Source organism: Garra rufa, chromosome 11 (genome assembly GCF_049309525.1).
Source record: "Garra rufa chromosome 11, GarRuf1.0, whole genome shotgun sequence".
In the NCBI taxonomy this organism is placed as follows: Eukaryota; Metazoa; Chordata; class Actinopteri; order Cypriniformes; family Cyprinidae; genus Garra; species Garra rufa.
The window spans coordinates 40,768,009-40,787,069 of record NC_133371.1 but is presented as its reverse complement, the minus strand read 5'-3'; the positions used below and the strand labels follow the sequence as shown (position 1 = coordinate 40,787,069).

At 40.2% G+C, this 19,061-nt stretch overlaps 1 protein-coding gene across 1 annotated transcript in view; it reads left to right on the top strand.

The window, feature by feature from the left end:
* The window catches only part of ano2a (anoctamin 2a), a 108,931-nt gene extending 89,885 nt beyond the window's left edge, over positions 1–19,046 (top strand). Inside the window, exons 23-25 of the mRNA XM_073850211.1 lie at positions 12,259–12,440; positions 12,536–12,641; positions 14,228–19,046. Coding sequence (XP_073706312.1) covers positions 12,259–12,440; positions 12,536–12,641; positions 14,228–15,292 — 1,353 coding nt within the window. The 3' untranslated portion in view covers positions 15,293–19,046. The remainder of the gene's footprint in view (positions 1–12,258; positions 12,441–12,535; positions 12,642–14,227) is intronic.
* Positions 19,047–19,061: the final 15 nt, after the last annotated feature.

Here is a 19,061-nt window from a genome sequence, read left to right as displayed (position 1 = left end):
ACTGTCAGGATGCGCTACTCCTCTATTAGAGCAGCTTTATTAAGCGGGAACGAATCCAAGTTCAACTGTTGAATGCATTAGTCAGTTTCTGGTTCCTCATTAAATCTAAGCAGGCCTGAGTCTGATCAGTACGTGGATGGGAGACCCCTTGTGGAAAACTAGTTTGATGCTTGAGGTACTTTTAGTCCGGCCAGCAGGGGGTGCTCATTCCCTGATGTACTTTATGGATCCAAAAGTCCACTATAATAAAACGACCTCTGACTGTGAAAAATAGCCACTTTTTGATGAAGCCTTAAACCGCCCCCTGTAAAAAGGAACGTTTGTTGGATGAGGCATTAAACTGGCCTCCTGACTTTCTGTGGTCATTAATTCCCTACATTATTTATAAATTTGACCTCATTTATTGAGGTGGTAGCGCATCCTGCCGGCCCTATTGAGCCTGGCAGGATGCGCTACCTTTGTGAAAAACTAGTTTGCTGCTGGAGGTAGTTTTAGTCCGGCCAGCAGGAGGTGCTCATTCCCTGACATGTACTTATGGTTTCAAAAGTCCTACTAGGTGGAAGTACATTCTGCTGGCCTTATTGAGCCTGTCAGGATGCGCTACTCCTCTATTAGAGCAGCTTTATTAAAGGGAAAAAAGAAGTTTAGCTGTTACATGCATTAGCCAGATTCTGGTTCCTCACTAAAGCCAAGCAGGCCTGAGCCTGGTCACTATATGGATGGGACACCACCTGTGGAAAACTAGTTAGTTGCATGAGGTACTTTTAGTCCGGCCAGCAGGGGGTGCCCATTACTTGACGTACTTTATAGATCCAAAAGTCCAAATATAACAAAAACGACCTCTGACTGTGAGCCACTTTTTGATGAAGCCTTAAAGAGCCCCCTGTAAAAAGGAACATTCTTTGGATGAGGCATTAAACTGGTCTCCTGACTTTCTGCGGTTATTAATTCCCTACATTATTTGTAAATGTGACCTAATTTATTGACGTGGTAGCGTATTCTGTTGGCCGTATTGAGCATGTCAGGATGCGCTACCTTTGTAATAAAACTAGTTTACTGAATTTGACCTCATTTATTGAGGCGGTAGCGCATCCTGCCGGCCCTTTTGAGCCTGGCAGGATGCGCTACCTTTGTGAAAAACTAGTTTGCTGCTGGAGGTAGTTTTAGTCCGACCAGCAGGGGGTGCTCATTCCCTGACATGTACTTATGGGTTCAAAAGTCCTACTAGGTGGAAGTACATTCTGCTGGCCTTATTGAGCCTGTCAGGATGCGCTACTCCTCTATTAGAGCAGCTTTATTAAAGGGGAATAAATCAAGTTCAACTGTTGAATGCATTAGTCAGTTTCTGGTTCCTCATTAAATCTAAGCAGGCCTGAGCCTGATCAGTACGTGGATGGGAGACCCCTTGTGGAAAACTAGTTTGATGCTTGAGGTACTTTTAGTCCGGCCAGCAGGGGGAGCTCATTCCCTGATGTACTTTAAGGATCCAAAAGTCCACTATAATAAAACGACCTCTGACTGTGAAAAATAGCCACTTTTTGATGAACCCTTAAACCGCCCCCCTGTAAAAAGGAACGTTCTTTGGATGAGGCATTAAACTGGCCTCCTGACTTTCTGTGGTCATTAATTCCCTACATTATTTATAAATTTGACCTCATTTATTGAAGTGGTAGCAGATTCTGTTGGCCGTATTGAGCCTGTCAGGATGCGCTACCTTTGTAATAAAACTAGTTTACTGAATTTGACCTCATTTATTGAGGTGGTAGCGCATCCTGCCGGCCCTATTGAGCCTGGCAGGATGCGCTACCTTTGTGAAAAATTAGTTTGCTGCTGGAGGTAGTTTTAGTCTGACCAGCAGGGGGTGCTCATTCCCTGACATGTACTTATGGGTTCAAAAGTCCTACTAGGTGGAAGTAAATTCTGCTGGCCTTATTGAGCTTGTCAGGATGCGCTACTCCTCTATTAGAGCAGCTTTATTAAAGGGAAAAAAGAAGTTTAGCTGTTACATGCATTAGCCAGATTTTGGTTCCTCACTAAAGCTAAGCAGGCCTGAGCCTGGTCACTATTTGGATGGGACACCGCTTGTGGAAAACTAGTTAGTTGCATGAGGTACTTTTAGTCCGGCCAGCAGGGGGTGCCCATTACTTGACGTACTTTATAGATCCAAAAGTCCAAATATAACAAAAACGACCTCTGACTGTGAGCCACTTTTTGATGAAGCCTTAAAGAGCCCCCTGTAAAAAGGAACATTCGTTGGATGAGGCATTAAACTGGTCTCCTGACTTTCTGCGGTCATTAATTCCCTACATTATTTATAAATGTGACCTAATTTATTGAAGTGGTAGCGTATTCTGTTGGCCGTATTGAGCCTGTCAGGATGCGCTACCTTTGTAATAAAACTAGTTTACTGAATTTGACCTCATTTATTGAGGCGGTAGCGCATCCTGCCGGCCCTTTTGAGCCTGGCAGGATGTGCTACCTTTGTGAAAAACTAGTTTGCTGCTGGAGGTAGTTTTAGTCCGACCAGCAGGGGGTGCTCATTCCCTGACATGTACTTATGGGTTAAAAAGTCCTACTAGGTGGAAGTACATTCTGCTGGCCTTATTGAGCCTGTCAGGATGCGCTACTCCTCTATTAGAGCAGCTTTATTACGGGGGAAGAAATCAAGTTCAACTGTTGAATGCATTAGTCACTTTCTGGTTCCTCATTAAATCTAAGCAGGCCTGAGCCTGATCAGTACGTGGATGGGAAACCCCTTGTGGAAAACTAGTTTGATGCTTGAGGTACTTTTAGTCCGGCCAGCAGAGGGTGCTCATTCCCTGATGTACTTTATGGATCCAAAAGTCCAATATAATAAAACGACCTCTGACTGTGAAAAATAACCACTTTTTGATGAAGCCTTAAACCGCCCCCTGTAAAAAGGAACGTTTGTTGGATGAGGCATTAAACTGGCCTCCTGACTTTCTGTGGTCATTAATTCCCTACATTATTTATAAATTTGACCTCATTTATTGAGGTGGTAGCGCATCCTGCCGGCCCTATTGAGCCTGGCAGGATGCGCTACCTTTGTAAAAATCTAGTTTGCTGCTGGACGTAGTTTTAGTCCGACCAGCAGGGGGTGCTCATTCCCTGACATGTACTTATGTGTTCAAAAGTCCTACTAGGTGGAAGTACATTCTGTTGTCCTTATTGAGCCTGTCAGGATGCGCTACTCCTCTATTAGAGCAGCTTTATTAAGCCGGCAGTAACCAAGTTCAACTGTTGCATGCATTAGCCAAATTTTGTTTCCTCATTAAATCTAAGCAGGCCTGAGCCTGATCAGTACATGGATGGGAGACCCCTTGTCGGAAACTAGTTTGATGCTGCAGGTACTTTTAGTCCGGCCAGCAGGGGGTGCTCATTCCCTGACGTACTTTATGGATCCAAAAGTCCAAATATAACAAAAACAACCTCTGACTGCGAGCCACTTTTTGATGAAGCCTTAAAAAGCCCCCTGTAAAAAGGAACATTCTTTGGATGAGGTATTAAACTGGCCTCTTGACTTTCTGTGGTCATTAATTCCCTACATTATTTATAAATTTGACCTCATTTATTGAAGTGGTAGCATAAATGCTTCATTTATTGAAGTGGTAGCGTATTCTGTTGGCTATATTGAGCCTGGCAGGATGCGCTAACTTTGTGAAAATCTAGTTTGCTGCTGGACGTAGTTTTAGTCCGACCAGCAGGGGGTGCTCATTCCCTGACATGTACTTATGTGTTCAAAAGTCCTACTAGGTGGAAGTACATTCTGTTGTCCTTATTGAGCCTGTCAGGATGCGCTACTCCTCTATTAGAGCAGCTTTATTAAGCAGGAAGTAACCAAGTTCAACTGTTGCATGCATTAGCCAGATTTTGGTTCCTCATTAAATCTAAGCAGGCCTGAGCCTGATCAGTACATGGATAGGAGACCCCTTGTCGGAAACTAGTTTGATGCTGCAGTTACTTTTAGTCCGGCCAGCAGGGGGTGCTCATTCCCTGACGTACTTTATGGATCCAAAAGTCCAAATATAACAAAAACAACCTCTGACTGCGAGCCACTTTTTTATGAAGCCTTAAAAAGCCCCTGTAAAAAGGAACATTCTTTGGATAAGGCATTAAACTGGCCTCTTGACTTTCTGTGGTCATTAATTCCCTACCTTATTTATAAATTTGACCTCATTTATTGAAGTGGTAGCATAAATGTTTCATTTATTGAAGTGGTAGCGTATTCTGTTGGCCGTATTGAGCCTGTCAGGATGCGCTACCTTTGTGAAAATCTAGTTTGCTGCTGGACGTAGTTTTAGTCCGACCAGCAGGGGGTGCTCATTCCCTGACATTTACTTATGTGTTCAAAAGTCCTACTAGGTGGAAGTACATTCTGCTGTCCTTATTGAGCCTGTCAGGATGCGCTACTCCTCTATTAGAGCAGCTTTATTAAGGGGGATGAATGCAAGTTCAACTATTGCATGCATTAGCCAGATTCTGGTTTCTCACTAAAGCTAAGCAGGCCTGAGCCTGGTCAGTACATGGATGGGAGACCCCTTGTGGAAAACTAGTTGCTTGAGGTACTTTTAGTCCGGCGAGCAGAGGGTGCTCATTCCCTGATGTACTTTATGGATCCAAAAGTCCAATATAATAAAACGACCTCTGACTGTGAAAAATAGCCACTTTTTGATGAAGCCTTAAACATTATTTATAAATTTGACCTCATTTATTGAGGTGGTAGCGCATCCTGCCGGCCCTATTGAGCCTGGCAGGATGCGCTACCTTTGTGAAAAATTAGTTTGCTGCTGGAGGTAGTTTTAGTCCGGCCAGCAGGGGGTGCTCATTCCCTGACATGTACTTATGGTTTCAAAAGTCCTACTAGGTCAGTGGTTCTCAATCCTGGTCCTGGGGGACCCCTGCTCTGCACATTTTGCATGTCTCCCTTATTTAACACACCTGACTGAGATCATTAGGAGAGAGATCCATGAACTGAACTAACAAGCTGAAGATCTCATTCAGGTGTGTTAAATAAGAGAGACATCCAAAATGTGCAGAGCAGGGGTCCTCCAGGACTAGGATTGAGAACCACTGTACTAGGTGGACGTACATTCTGCTGGCCTTATTGAGCCTGTCAGGATGCGCTACTCCTCTATTAGAGCAGCTTTATTAAAGGAGGAAGAAAGCAAGTTCAACTGTTGCATGCATTAGTCACTTTCTGGTACCTCATTAAATCTAAGCAGGCCTGAGCCTGATCAGTACATGGATGGGAGACCCCTTGTGGAAAACTAGTTTGATGTTGGAGGTACTTTTAGTCCGGCCAGCAGGGAGTGCTCATTCCCTGACGTACTTTATGGATCCAGAAGTTCAAATATAACAAAAAAAACCTCTGACTGCCAGCCACTTTTTGATGAAGCCTTAAAAAGACCCCTGTAAAAAAGAACATTCTTTGGATGAGGCATTAAACTGGCTTCTTGACTTTCTGTGGTCATTAATTCCCTACATTATTTATAAATTTGACCTCATTTATTGAAGTGGTAGCATAAATGCTTCATTTATTGAAGTGGTAGTGTATTCTGTTGGCTGTATTGAGCCTGTCAGGATGCGCTACCTTTGTAATAAAACTAGTTTACTGAATTTGACCTCATTTATTGAGGTAGTAGCGCATCCTGCCGGCCCTATTGATCCTGGCAGGATGCGCTACCTTTGTGAAAATCTAGTTTGCTGCTGGACGTAGTTTTAGTCCTACCAGCAGGGGGTGCTCATTCCCTGACATGTACTTATGTGTTCAAAAGTCCTACTAGGTGGAAGTACATTCTGCTGTCCTTATTGAGCCTGTCAGGATGCGCTACTCCTCTATTAGAGCAGCTTTATTAAGGGGGAAGAATCCAAGTTCAACTATTGCATGCATTAGCCAGATTCTGGTTTCTCTCTAAAGCTAAGCAGGCCTGAGCCTGGTAGGTACATGGATGGGAGACCCCTTGTGGAAAACTAGTTTGATGCTTGAGGTACTTTTAGTCCGGCCAGCAGGGGGTGCTCATTCCCTGATGTACTTTATGGATCCAAAAGTCCAATATAATAAAACGACCTCTGACTGTGAAAAATAGCCACTTTTTGATGAAGCCTTAAACCGCCCCCCTGTAAAAAGGAACGTTCTTTGGATGAGGCATTAAACTGGGCCTCTTGACTTTCTGTGGTCATTAATTCCCTACATTATTTATAAATTTGACCTCATTTATTGAGGTGGTAGCGCATCCTGCCGGCCCTATTGAGCCTGGCAGGATGCGCTACCTTTGTGAAAAACTAGTTTGCTGCTGGAGGTAGTTTTAGTCCGACCAGCAGGGGGTGCTCATTCCCTGACATGTACTTATGGGTTCAAAAGTCCTACTAGGTGGAAGTACATTCTGCTGGCCTTATTGAGCCTGTCAGGATGCGCTACTCCTCTATTAGAGCAGCTTTATTAAAGAGAAAGAAACCAAGTTCAACTGTTGCATGCATTAGCCAGATTCTGGATCCTCCCTAAAGCTAAGCATGTCTGAGCCTGATCAGTAAATGGATGGGAGACCCCTAGTGGAAAACTAGTTTGATGGTTGAGGTACTTTTAGTCCGGCCAGCAGGGGGTGCTCATTCCCTGACGTACTTTATGTAGGGAATTCCCTACATTATTTATAAATTTGACCTCATTTATTGAAGTGGTAGCAGATTCTGTTGGCCGTATTGAGCCTGTCAGGATGCGCTACTCCTCTACTAGAGCAGCTTTATTAAGGGGGAAGAAAATCAAGTTCAACTGTTGCATGCATTAGTCAGTTTCTGGTTCCTCATTAAATTTAAGCAGGCCTGAGCCTGATCAGTACATGGATGAGGGGACCCCTTGTGGAAAACTAGTTTGATGCTGGAGGTACTTTTAGTCCGGCTAGCAGGGGGTGCTCATTCCCTGACGTACTTTATGGATCCAAAAGTCCAAATATAACAAAAACAACCTCTGACTGCGAGCCACTTTTTGATGAAGCCTTAAAAAGCCCCCTGTAAAAAAGAACATTCTTTGGATGAGGCATTAAACTGGCCTCTTGACTTTCTGTGGTCATTAATTCCCTACATTATTTATAAATTTGACTTCATTTATTGAAGTGGTAGCATAAATGCTTCATTTATTGAAGTGGTAGCATATTCTGTTGGCCGTATTGAGCCTGTCAGGATGCGCTACCTTTGTAATAAAACTAGTTTACTGAATTTGACCCCGTATATTGAGGTAGTAGCGCATCCTGCCGGCCCTATTGAGCCTGGCAGGATGCGCTACCTTTGTGAAAAACTAGTTTGCTGCTGGAGGTAGTTTTAGTCCGGCCAGCAGGGGGTGCTCATTCCCTGACATGTACTTATGGGTTCAAAAGTCCTACTAGGTGGAAGTACATTCTGCTGGCCTTATTGAGCCTGTCAGGATGCGCTACTCCTCTATTAGAGCAGCTTTATTAAGGGGGAAGAAACCAAGTTCAACTGTTGCATGCATTAGTCAGTTTCTGGTTCCTCATTAAATCTAAGCAGGCCTGAGCCTGATCAGTACATGGATGGGAGACCTCTTGTGGAAAACTAGTTTGATGCTGGAGGTACTTTTAGTCTGGCCAACAGGGGGTGCTCATTCCCTGACGTACTTTATGGATCCAAAAGTCCAATATAATAAAATGACCTCTGACTGTGAAAAATAGCCACTTTTTGATGAAGCCTTAAACCGCCCCCTGTAAAAAGGAACGTTTGTTGGATGAGGCATTTACTGGCCTCCTAACTTTCTGTGGTCATTAATTCCCTACAATATTTATAAATTTGACCTCATTTATTGAGGTGGTAGCGCATCCTGACGGCCCTATTGAGCCTGGCAGGATGCGCTACCTTTGTGAAAAACTAGTTTGCTGCTGGAGGTAGTTTTAGTCCGACCAGCAGGGGGTGTTCATTCCCTGACATGTACTTATGGGTTCAAAAGTCCTACTAGGTGGAAGTACATTCTGCTGGCCTTATTGAGCCTGTCAGGATGCGCTACTCCTCTATTAGAGCAGCTTTATTAAGGAGGAATAAACGAAGTTCAACTGTTGCATGCATTAGTCAGTTTCTGGTTCCTCATTAAATTTAAGCAGGCCTGAGCCTGATCAGTACATGGATGGGAGACCCCTTGTGGAAAACTAGTTTGATGCTTGAGGTACTTTTAGTCCGGCCAGCAGGGGGTGATCATTCCCTGACGTACTTTATGGATCCAAAAGTCCAATATAATAAAACGACCTCTGACTGTGAAAAATAGCCACTTTTTGATGAACCCTTAAACCGCCCCCCTGTAAAAAGGAACGTTCTTTGGATGAGGCATTAAACTGGGCCTCTTGACTTTCTGTGGTCATTAATTCCCTACATTATTTATCAATTTTACCTCTTTTATTGAAGTGGTAGCAGATTCTGTTGGCCGTATTGAGCCTGTCAGGATGCGCTACCTTTGTAATAAAACTAGTTTACTGAATTTGACCTCATTTATTGTGATGGTAGCGCATACTGCTGGCCCTATTGAGCCTGGCAGGATGCGCTACCTTTGTGAAAAACTAGTTTGCTGCTGGAGGTAGTTTTAGTCCGGCCAGCAGGGGGTGCTCATTCCCTGATGTACTTTATGGATCCAAAAGTCCAATATAAAAAAACGACCTCTGACTATGAAAAATAGCCACTTTTTGATGAAGCCTTAAACCGCCCCCTGTAAAAAGGAACGTTTGTTGGATGAGGCATTAAACTGGCCTCCTGACTTTCTGTGGTCATTAATTCCCTACATTATTTATAAATTTGACCTCATTTATTGAGGTGGTAGCGCATCCTGCCGGCCCTATTGAGCCTGGCAGAATGCGCTACCTTTGTGAAAAACTAGTTTGCTGCTGGAGGTAGTTTTAGTCTGACCAGCAGGGGGTGCTCATTCCCTGACAGATACTTATGGGTTCAAAAGTCCTATTAGGTGGAAGTACATTCTGCTGGCCTTATTTAGCCTGTCAGGATGCGCTACTCCTCTTTTAGAGCAGCTTTATTAAGGAGGAAGAATCAAAGTTCAACTGTTGCATGCATTAGCCAGATTATGGATCCTCACTAAAGCTAAGCATGCCTGAGTCTGATCAGTACATGGATGGGGGACCCCTTGTGGAAAACTAGTTTGATGCTGGAGGTACTTTTAGTACGGCCAGCAGGGGGTGCTCATTCGCTGACGTACTTTATGGATCCAAAAGTCCAAATATAAGAAAAACAACCACTGACTGCTAGCCACTTTTTGATGAAGCCTTAAAAAGCCCCCTGTAAAAAAGAACATTCTTTGGATGAGGCATTAAACTGGCCTCTTGACTTTCTGTGGTCATTAATTCCCTACATTATTTATAAATTTGACCTCATTTATTGAAGTGGTAGCATAAATGCTTGATTTATTGAAGTGGTAGTGTATTCTGTTGGCTGTATTGAGCCTGTCAGGATGCGCTACCTTTGTAATAAAACTAGTTTACTGAATTTGACCTCATTTATTGAGGTAGTAGCGCATCCTGCCGGCCCTGTTGAGCCTGGCAGGATGCGCTACCTTTGTGAAAATCTAGTTTGCTGCTGGACGTAGTTTTATTCCGACCAGCAGGGGATGCTCATTCCCTGACATGTACTTATGTGTTCAAAAGTCCTACTAGGTGGAAGTACATTCTGCTGTCCTTATTGAGACTGTCAGGATGCGCTACTCCTCGATTAGAGCAGCTTTATTAAGGGGGAAGAATCCAAGTTCAACTATTGCGTGCATTAGCCAGATTCTAGTTTCTCTCTAAAGCTAAGCAGGCCTGAGCCTGGTCAGTACACGGATGGGAGACCCCTTGTGGAAAGCTAGCTTGATGCTTGAGGTACTTTTATTTATTGAAGTGGTAACGTATTCTGTTGGCCGTATTGAGCCTGTCAGGATGTGCTACCTTTGTAATAAAACTAGTTTACTGAATTTGACCTCATTTATTGAGGTAGTAGCGCATCCTGCCGGCCCTATTGAGCCTGGCAGGATGCGCTACCTTTGTGAAAATCTTGTTTGCTGCTGGACGTAGTTTTTGTCCAACCAGCAGGGGGTGCTCATTCCCTGACGTACTTTATGGATCCAAAAGTCCAAATATAACAAAAACAACCTCTGACTGTGAGCCACTTTTTGATGAAGCCTTAAAAAGCCCCCTGTAAAAAGGATGAGGCATTAAACTGGCCCCCTGACTTTCTGTGGTCATTAATTCCCCACATTATTTATAAATTTGACCTCATTTAATGAAGTGGTAGCAGATTCTGTTGGCCGTATTGAGCCTGTCAGGATGCGCTACCTTTGTAATAAAACTAGTTTACTGAATTTGACCTCGTATATTGAGGTAGTAGCGCATCCTGCCGGCCCTATTGAGCCTGGCAGGATGCGCTACCTTTTTGAAAAACTAGTTTGCTGCTGGAGGTAGTTTTAGTCTGACCAGCAGGGGGTGCTCATTCCCTGACATGTACTTATGGGTTCAAAAGTCCTACTAGGTGGAAGTACCTTCTGCTGTCCTTATTGAGCCTGTCAGGATGCGCTACTCCTCTATTAGATCAGCTTTATTAAGGAGAAAGAAACCAAGTTCAAATGTTGCATGCATTAGCCAGATTTTGGTTCCTCATTAAATCTAAGCAGGCCTGAGCCTGATCAGTACATGTATGGGAGACCCCTTGTCGGAAACTAGTTTGATGCTGCAGGTACTTTTAGTCCGGCCAGCAGGGGGTGCTCATTCCCTGACGTACTTTATGGATCCAAAAGTCCAAATATAACAAAAACAACCTCTGACTGCAAGCCACTTTTTGATGAAGCCTTAAAAAGCCTCCTGTAAAAAGGAACGTTTGTTGGATGAGGCATTAAACTGGCCTCCTGACTTTCTGTGGTCATTAATTCCCTACATTATTTATAAATTTGACCTCATTTATTGAGGTGGTAGCGCATCCTGCCGGCCCTATTGAGTCCGGCCAGCAGGGGGTGCTCATTCCCTGGCGTACTTATTTACAATAACTGTTTTCTATTTGAATATATTTTAAAATGTAATTTATTCCTGTGATCAAAGCTGAAGTTTTAGCTTTATTACTCTAGTCATATTGTCCTGCAGAAATCATTCAAATATTCTGATTAGATGATCAAAAATTTTTTGAAAACAGCTGAGTAGATTTTTTTTCAGGTTTCTTTTATGAACAGCTGAGTAGATTTTTTTTCAGGTTTCTTTTATGAATAGAAATCTTTTGTAACATTATAAATGTCTTTATCATCACTTTTGATCAATTTAAAAGCATCCTTGCTAAATAAAACTATTAATTTCTATAATTTCTTTAACAAAAAATAAATGCTATAGTGTAAAATGTTACAAAAGCTTTTTATTTCAGATAAATTATGATCTTTGGATCTTTTTATTCATCAAAGAATCCTAAAAATAATGTACTTAACTTTTAAATATTGATAAAGATAATAATAAAATGTTTTTTGAATAGCAAATCAGCATATTAAAAGGATTTGTGAAGGAAAAAAGTACTCTAGTCATATTGTCCTGCAGAAATCATTCAAATATTCTGATTAGATGATCAAAAAATTTTTGAAAACAGCTGAGTAGATTTTTTTTCAGGTTTCTTTTATGAACAGCTGAGTAGATTTTTTTTCAGGTTTCTTTTATGAATAGAAATCTTTTGTAACATTATAAATGTCTTTATCATCACTTTTGATCAATTTAAAAGCATCCTTGCTAAATAAAACTATTAATTTCTATAATTTCTTTAACAAAAAATAAATGCTATAGTGTAAAATGTTACAAAAGCTTTTTATTTCAGATAAATTATGATCTTTGGATCTTTTTATTCATCAAAGAATCCTAAAAATAATGTACTTAACTTTTAAATATTGATAAAGATAATAATAAAATGTTTTTTGAATAGCAAATCAGCATATTAAAAGGATTTGTGAAGGATCATGTGACTTTGCATCATTACAGGAGTAATGATGCTGAAAAGTTAGCTTTGACCACAGGAATAAATTACATTTTAAAATATATTCATATAGAAAACTGTTATTTTGAATAGTAAAAATATTTTGAAATTTACTGTACTTTGGATCAAATAAATGCAGGCTTGGTGAGCGGAAGAGGCTTCTTTAAAAATGTAAAAATTCATTGAAAATCTTGACAGGTAGTGCATATTATTGCATGCAGAGATTTTACGATTTTTCCTCTTTCTATCTCTCTTCCCCTCAAGGCATTTGTGATCTCCTTTACATCAGATTTCATTCCTCGAATGGTGTATCAGTATTTGTACAGTGAGACAGGCACCATGCACGGTTATACCAACCATACACTGGCTTATTTCAACACAAGCAACTTTAAAGCTGGTACTGCCCCGCATGACACAGACTTTGACAGACATCTCCGTATTTGCAGGTACACACACAACACACTCACACTCATGAACTCTACTTGCCTAAATTCTCTGATATCATTTGTTTATTTTGCTCAACAATTTATCTTTTTCACAGGTACAAAGACTATCGAGATCCACCCTGGTCTTTTGAGTCTTACCAGCTTTCTAAGCAGTACTGGTCTGTGCTCGCTGCACGCCTGGCTTTTGTCATTTTTTTCCAGGTCAGTCCTTGTTGAATTGCTTTTATCATTCGGTGAACATGGCAGGTTAAATACAACTTAAGCTCTATCTACCATTAAAAATTAAAATTGTGTCATGGCCATATCATCCTAGTATCATTTACATCCATGCAATTATACAAGGAAAGGTTGTAACGTAAATATACTTAAAGCTTTTTCATGGGTTCAAACATTCATATAATCTCTGTGTGATAAAGGTGAACAGATTTAGCTTTCATTCCGCAATGAGGGGGCTCAAACTCTAATTTCCCCTCCTTTAACCTACTAGTTGGAGATTAAAATAGAGCTGAAATGTTAGAATTGAAGGTGGAGGTGGGGGGATGCATCAGTGGCCTATTAACCTTCAATTTGATTGACAGGTTAGATGAACATGCTTATTTTAGAATTCCATTATGCATATGGAGCAAATTCCAGCAGATGTGTTTTCATACAGTACAGTGGTAGCCAAAATGATTAAAACACTGGTATTTTCACCAGCTAAAAAAAGGTTTTAAGTCAGTTATTTTTATCTTTTTTTCTGTAGAGTACAGTAGGAAATATCAGTTTACATTTCCAAACATTCATTTTGCCATTAATTGTAATAATCCAATGAGATTTTTGTTTGCACAAGAAGTCTGACAACAGCCAGCACTCCACACAGACATCTGATTTCATCGTCATCCAGTCTATCTGGAATGACATGAAAAAAACAGAACAAACTGAGACAAGCATTTTTACACAAGTGCCTCAAACTTTTAACAGTACTGTAGCTTTGCAGGTAGGTTTCTTGAAGCATCTTGGAAATGTTGCCACAGTTCTTCAGGATTTAGGTTGTCTCAGTTTGTTCTAGTAGTAATAAAAATCATTGTATTATATTATATTATATTCATTATAACAAGCCAACTTTTCTTAACAATTAAATTCAGTCATTGTTTGGTCTTTGTTATTGTTGGTGAAATTAAAAACCTTTGGACAAAAAAATATTTCATTGACAAGATTAACACCACCCACAATTTTCCACTATAAATGCATTTGTTGTGCAAAGGTTTTCTCATGTTCTTTCAAACTATGAGACAAATCTAACAAAAACAAAAAATTGACATTAATTCCTCACCCTCATGTTGTTCCAATCCCGTAAGACCTTTGTTCCTCTTTGGAACATAAATTATTTATATTTTTAATGAATTCTTTCTGACCCTGCATAGACACGTTCAAGGCCCGGAAAGGTAGTAAGGACTGTTAAAAGTCCATGTGACATCAGTGGTTTAACCTTAATTTTATTAAGCAACAAAAATACTTTTTGTGCGCAAAGAAAACAAAAATAACTATTTTAACAAAATGTCCTTGCTACCTTTCTGGGCCTTGAACTTGGTAGTTGCGTTGCTGTCTATGCAGGTTCAGAAACCTGTCAGATTTGATCTAAAATATCTTAATTTGTGTTAAGATGAACGAAGGTCTTACTGATTTGGAATGACATAAGGGTGAGTAATTAATGACAGAATTCTCTTTGAAGCTTAAGTTGTATTAAACTTAGAACATTCCTGTAAAACAGGACTGGATGTTTGATTCTGTATGTTGTTTTGTTGTAGAACCTGGCCATGTTCCTCAGTATGCTGGTGGCATGGTTGGTCCCAGACGTGCCTCGATCTCTAAAAGAGCAGCTAAAAAGAGAGAAAGCACTCCTGATGGATCTCCTGCTCACAGAGGAAGCGGACAAGCAATGCACCCAGTCACACCCAATGACACCTACCAACAATGATGTTATCATCAAGGATCTAGAGGAAGAATCACCGGAGGCGCTGCCTGTCTGCAGTGGGATAATGTTAAGCCAGTCAGACGAAGAGCTAAAAGAACTTTGGGTGACCAACGGAGAGGAGGAAGACCTTGAGGAACAACCCATTGCATCCACCAGTGATCTACCGGATAGACCTCAACCTTCAACCTGTGAAACTCTCAATATGACTTCAGAGATAGCCTGTAATGATGAATCACCCACCACACCTTCAGCATGTTCAAACCAGTCTATTCATTCAATCAAAACCGGCTCACTATCATGGCAATGGAAGTTTGCCTCGAATGGACCTCCACCTCGAGACCCAAGTTCTAAGGCTAAGAGCCGTTGCCGAACCCTTCCACCAAGGCACGCAGGACCTGAAGCTGAACATGCAACCAGACAGAGCCACTCGACCACATTCACACATCTCGACCAGAAAGTTCCTCCATGTCCTAGCGAGCTCACCCAGATGCTTCCTAGAGCACCATCTAAAAGCCAAACATCTGTCTCGGATTCACTGGATTCAGAGCTCAGCCATTCCATAGTGCTTCCTCGCCCACCATCAAAATCGGAGCTTGCTAGCAGCCTTTCAATCTTGCCACGTCCTCCTTCAAAACCAGAGCTTGTTGGAAGCCAGTCGACGGGACTACCACGGCCTCCTTCCAAACCAGAGCTGATGGGAAGCGGAACTAAAGGGCTTCCGCATCGAGATCCAGGCTCTAAAGTTAAGGGCCGTTGCCAGACTCTTCCTCTGAAGTATAAAGGCTCAGAGACTCCTGAGGAGCTGAAGACCAGACCTAGTCACTCCACCACCTTCACACACCTCAGTCAACAGATTCCCCCCTCGCCCAGTGATCTCAAACGTAACACTCCTGTATGAGTGGGATGAGATGAAGTGGAGCAACTTCTCAGCACCTTGCATCCGATCACCATTCTCAGTGCCAGGCAACCCATGCCATCATCAACTCATCTGAACAAACATCTTCAGTGGATGTAGATCAATTGTTGATGGCTTGGTGGAGGTCCACTTGGTTGGTTAACTAGGGGGACATCTTTTGCACAGAATCACCAACTTTATTGGAGGACCAAGTGCATGGCTTGTGCATTCTGGTATTCTTTGTGGAGCCAGTTGGCTCGATGACTCTTAAACATTGTCTTATACTGTGACTTGCCATTCTCTCTTTCACATATAAACTCCTGTACAGATACACACACACCAAATCTCATTAACCTGACCTCTTGAACCAGAACAGGTGAAAAGAGAGAGAGGCTTAGGAATATGGGCCAAAGGGCTTTGCAGTCCATGCCGATGTGTTACTCAGCAAGTGGAACTTTCATTTCGTGGTGTTGTTCTCTCATGAGTTTTGCTAACATGTACTTAAACAGAATAATAACTAAATGTGAACTTATTAACACAATACGTCAGCTTCAAAATGAGCCAACTTGTTTGTGGAATTGTCTTTTCGTCTTTGGTGGCAACATCTGTAGTGTCTCATTCACATGGCAAGTTAGCACGTAGCTTGACAGCACGCTCATGATAAAGAAATGTGATGTTGAAACGGATTCAAAGCCAATTATGTTGTACATTGCAAATACACTAGTATTTCACATAATCCCATTTAGCACTATCCTAGCACGGCTAAAGCTAATATAAAGCATGCTTTATTCACTGTGAAGAAGTTTTCAGGGATTTAGACCCAATTGTCGTTTTCAAAGTTCTATGAATGCATACAGGCCACGTTCACCCTGCCAAATATTTTAAGTGACAAATGCATTTATTCCAACTCTAAACAAGCAATAGTTAATGTCTCATAGCTGTAAACAAGACAGATGTATGGCAGCACTTTAGCCTTTTCTACTTTTCTGCAAGCTAATATTAGTGTACTGAGCCTCTGGCAATTTTTAATGCATCAATAGTTGTCAGTAATAACCAAACTTTGTGTGTACAGAACAGGATTAAGGGATAAGTTCACCCAAAATTAAAATGATGTCTTCATTTACTCACCCTAAGGTCGCTTCAACCTATATTTTTTTTCTTTCATCCCTGGAACACAAAATAAGAAATTATGTTGAGTGTCCAGATTTCTCTCTTTGATGTAATCAAAAGTGAATAGCTATTTACAGTTGAGATCAAAAGTTTACATACACCTTGCAGAATCTGCAAAATGTTAATTATTTTATCAAAATAAAAGGGACTGTACAAAATGCATGTTATTTTTTATTTAGTACTGACCTGAATATTTCACCTGAATGATGTGCTTTTATTTGTTTAGTTTTTCATGAACCCTTTGTTTGTCCTGAACAGTTAAACTGCCTGCTGTTTCAGCATTTTTGTGTATTTGAACCTTTTCCAACAATGACTGTATGACTTTGAGATCCATCTTTTCACACTGAGGGCAAATAGGTTCAAAGCTCCAAATGCTCACTGATGCTTTAAAACAAAACAAAATGCGTTAAGAACCAGCAGTAAAAAACTTTTTGACAATGAAGATCAGGGTAAACTGAACTTATTTTGTCTTTTGTGAAACAAGTATCTTCTGTAGGTTCTGAAGGGCAGTACTAAATGAAAAAAATATATTTAGGCTCAAAAAAGGAAAAATGTACACATCTTCATTCTGTTCAAAAGTTTTCACCCCCTGGCTCTTAATGCATTGTGTTTCCCTCTTAAGCATCAGTGAGCGTCTGAACATTATTTAATAGTTGCATTTAAGTCCCTCAGTTGTCCTCAGTGTAAAAAGATGGATCTCAAAATCACAGGGTGATCAAAGGGTTCAAATACACAAAAATCCTTGGATTCTTCTGAAGAACAGCAGGCAGCATAAATGTTCAGGACAAACAAGGGCCTCATGAACAACCATCACTAAACATTTTTTATAAATTCAACTATTATTTTTCTCTTTTGGACAATATGTAAACATCTTTGTTTATCTATTGTATTTTGCTTGATCCCTCTTATTTTGGTCAAATAATTAACATTTTGCAGATTCTGCCAGGTGTATGTAAACTTTTGTCCTTAACTGTATACTTTACAATCTAAAGTAGTCCAGATGTCTCATATGCCATATTCCGAAGCCATACAACAGCTAGTGTCACAAACAAAGGAGTTGACAGCTGTATTGAACTGCAATGTGAGCATGGTCTCTGTGTATTCAACTCTACGTGGAATGGCAGATGTGTATGATATGCATTGTGCTAAAAGGGATCAATTAGCTAAGAACAGTTGCAAACCAGCGTTCAAGTAGAACATTCACGCCCATGTTATTTCTAGAGGTCTTGAGAAACTCTGACAATATTTTGATATTATAATGAAAAAAACATGATTACTGTTCATAATAAAAAATGGAAAAGAAGGAGTTTCTGTTTTTAATTTATATTTTAGCATCTCTAGTCTGGAGATAAAATCATAAAATCTGCATAAAATCTGTAGCCTAGAAGAAAAAAAAAAGCTCTTTTGTCAGAATGCGCTGCTACTTCTGAATGGCTGTCGATAGAAAATTCGCTTAATTTGTTTTTAATGATGATGTAGTAACAGCAACTTCCACCAGGGGCTTACTGGATTATGTTTACTAGGCAAATTTACCCTGTGTTGTATACTGACTCTCTGTCTAAATGATGTATTGTCAACCACCACTAGATGGAGACAACAGCAAACCTAAACAAAAAGAATAAGGGAGCAGAATCAAGTCTAGTGAGTACAACTTTCCTCTAGTAAAAAATTAAAGGAACCAGTTTTATAGGATCCAATAAAATTTCATAAACTGATATGTTTTCCAAACGCATTAATAACTGTAGTCAAAATCCTATACGAATGTGTATTCCTACTGGATCACAATTTAGAACCAATGTAAACTAATACAAATTAAAAACCAGATCTACACTTCCAGTCAAAAGTTTTTGGACAGTAAGATAATGGCCCATATCTCTTCTGCTCACCAATCCTGCATTTATTTGATCCAAAATACAGCAAAAGCAGTAATATTGTGAAATATTTTTATTATTTACAATAAATGCTTTTTATTTGAATATATTTTAAAACGTCATTTATTTCTGTGACAAAAGCTAAATTTTCTGCATCATTACTCCAGTCTTCAGTGTCAAATCAGAAATCATTCTAATATGCTGATTTGCTTTTCAAGAAACCTTTTTGTTATTATTATCATCAATAATGGGGGAAAGAAATTATAGATATTAATAGTTTTATTTAGCAAGGATGCTTTAAATTGATCAAAGTGATTATAAAGACATTCATGTTACGAAAGATTTTATTTCAGATAAATGCTGTTCTTCTGAACTTTCTATTCATCAAAGAAACCTGAAAAAAATTCTACTCAGATGTTTTCAACATAATAAGAAAAAAAAGTTTTTTAAGCAGCAAACCAGAAAATTAAAATGATTTCTGTTTTTCAAAAATGATTTCAAATTCCTTAGGATGAGATAAATGCAGGCTTGCTGAGCAGAAGAGACTTCTTTAAGGGTAGACACTGCAAAAACTGTTTTTCATGCACCTGTCAAGTTTGAGATTTTGGGCTTTTCGGTGTTTCATAAAGTGTTTTTTCAGACTAGTAGAAAGAAAGCACCCAAAAGACATTGTTAAGTGTTTCTTTTTTAATAGCACTTATATTTGTGTCAATAGATTTAAATTACATCCA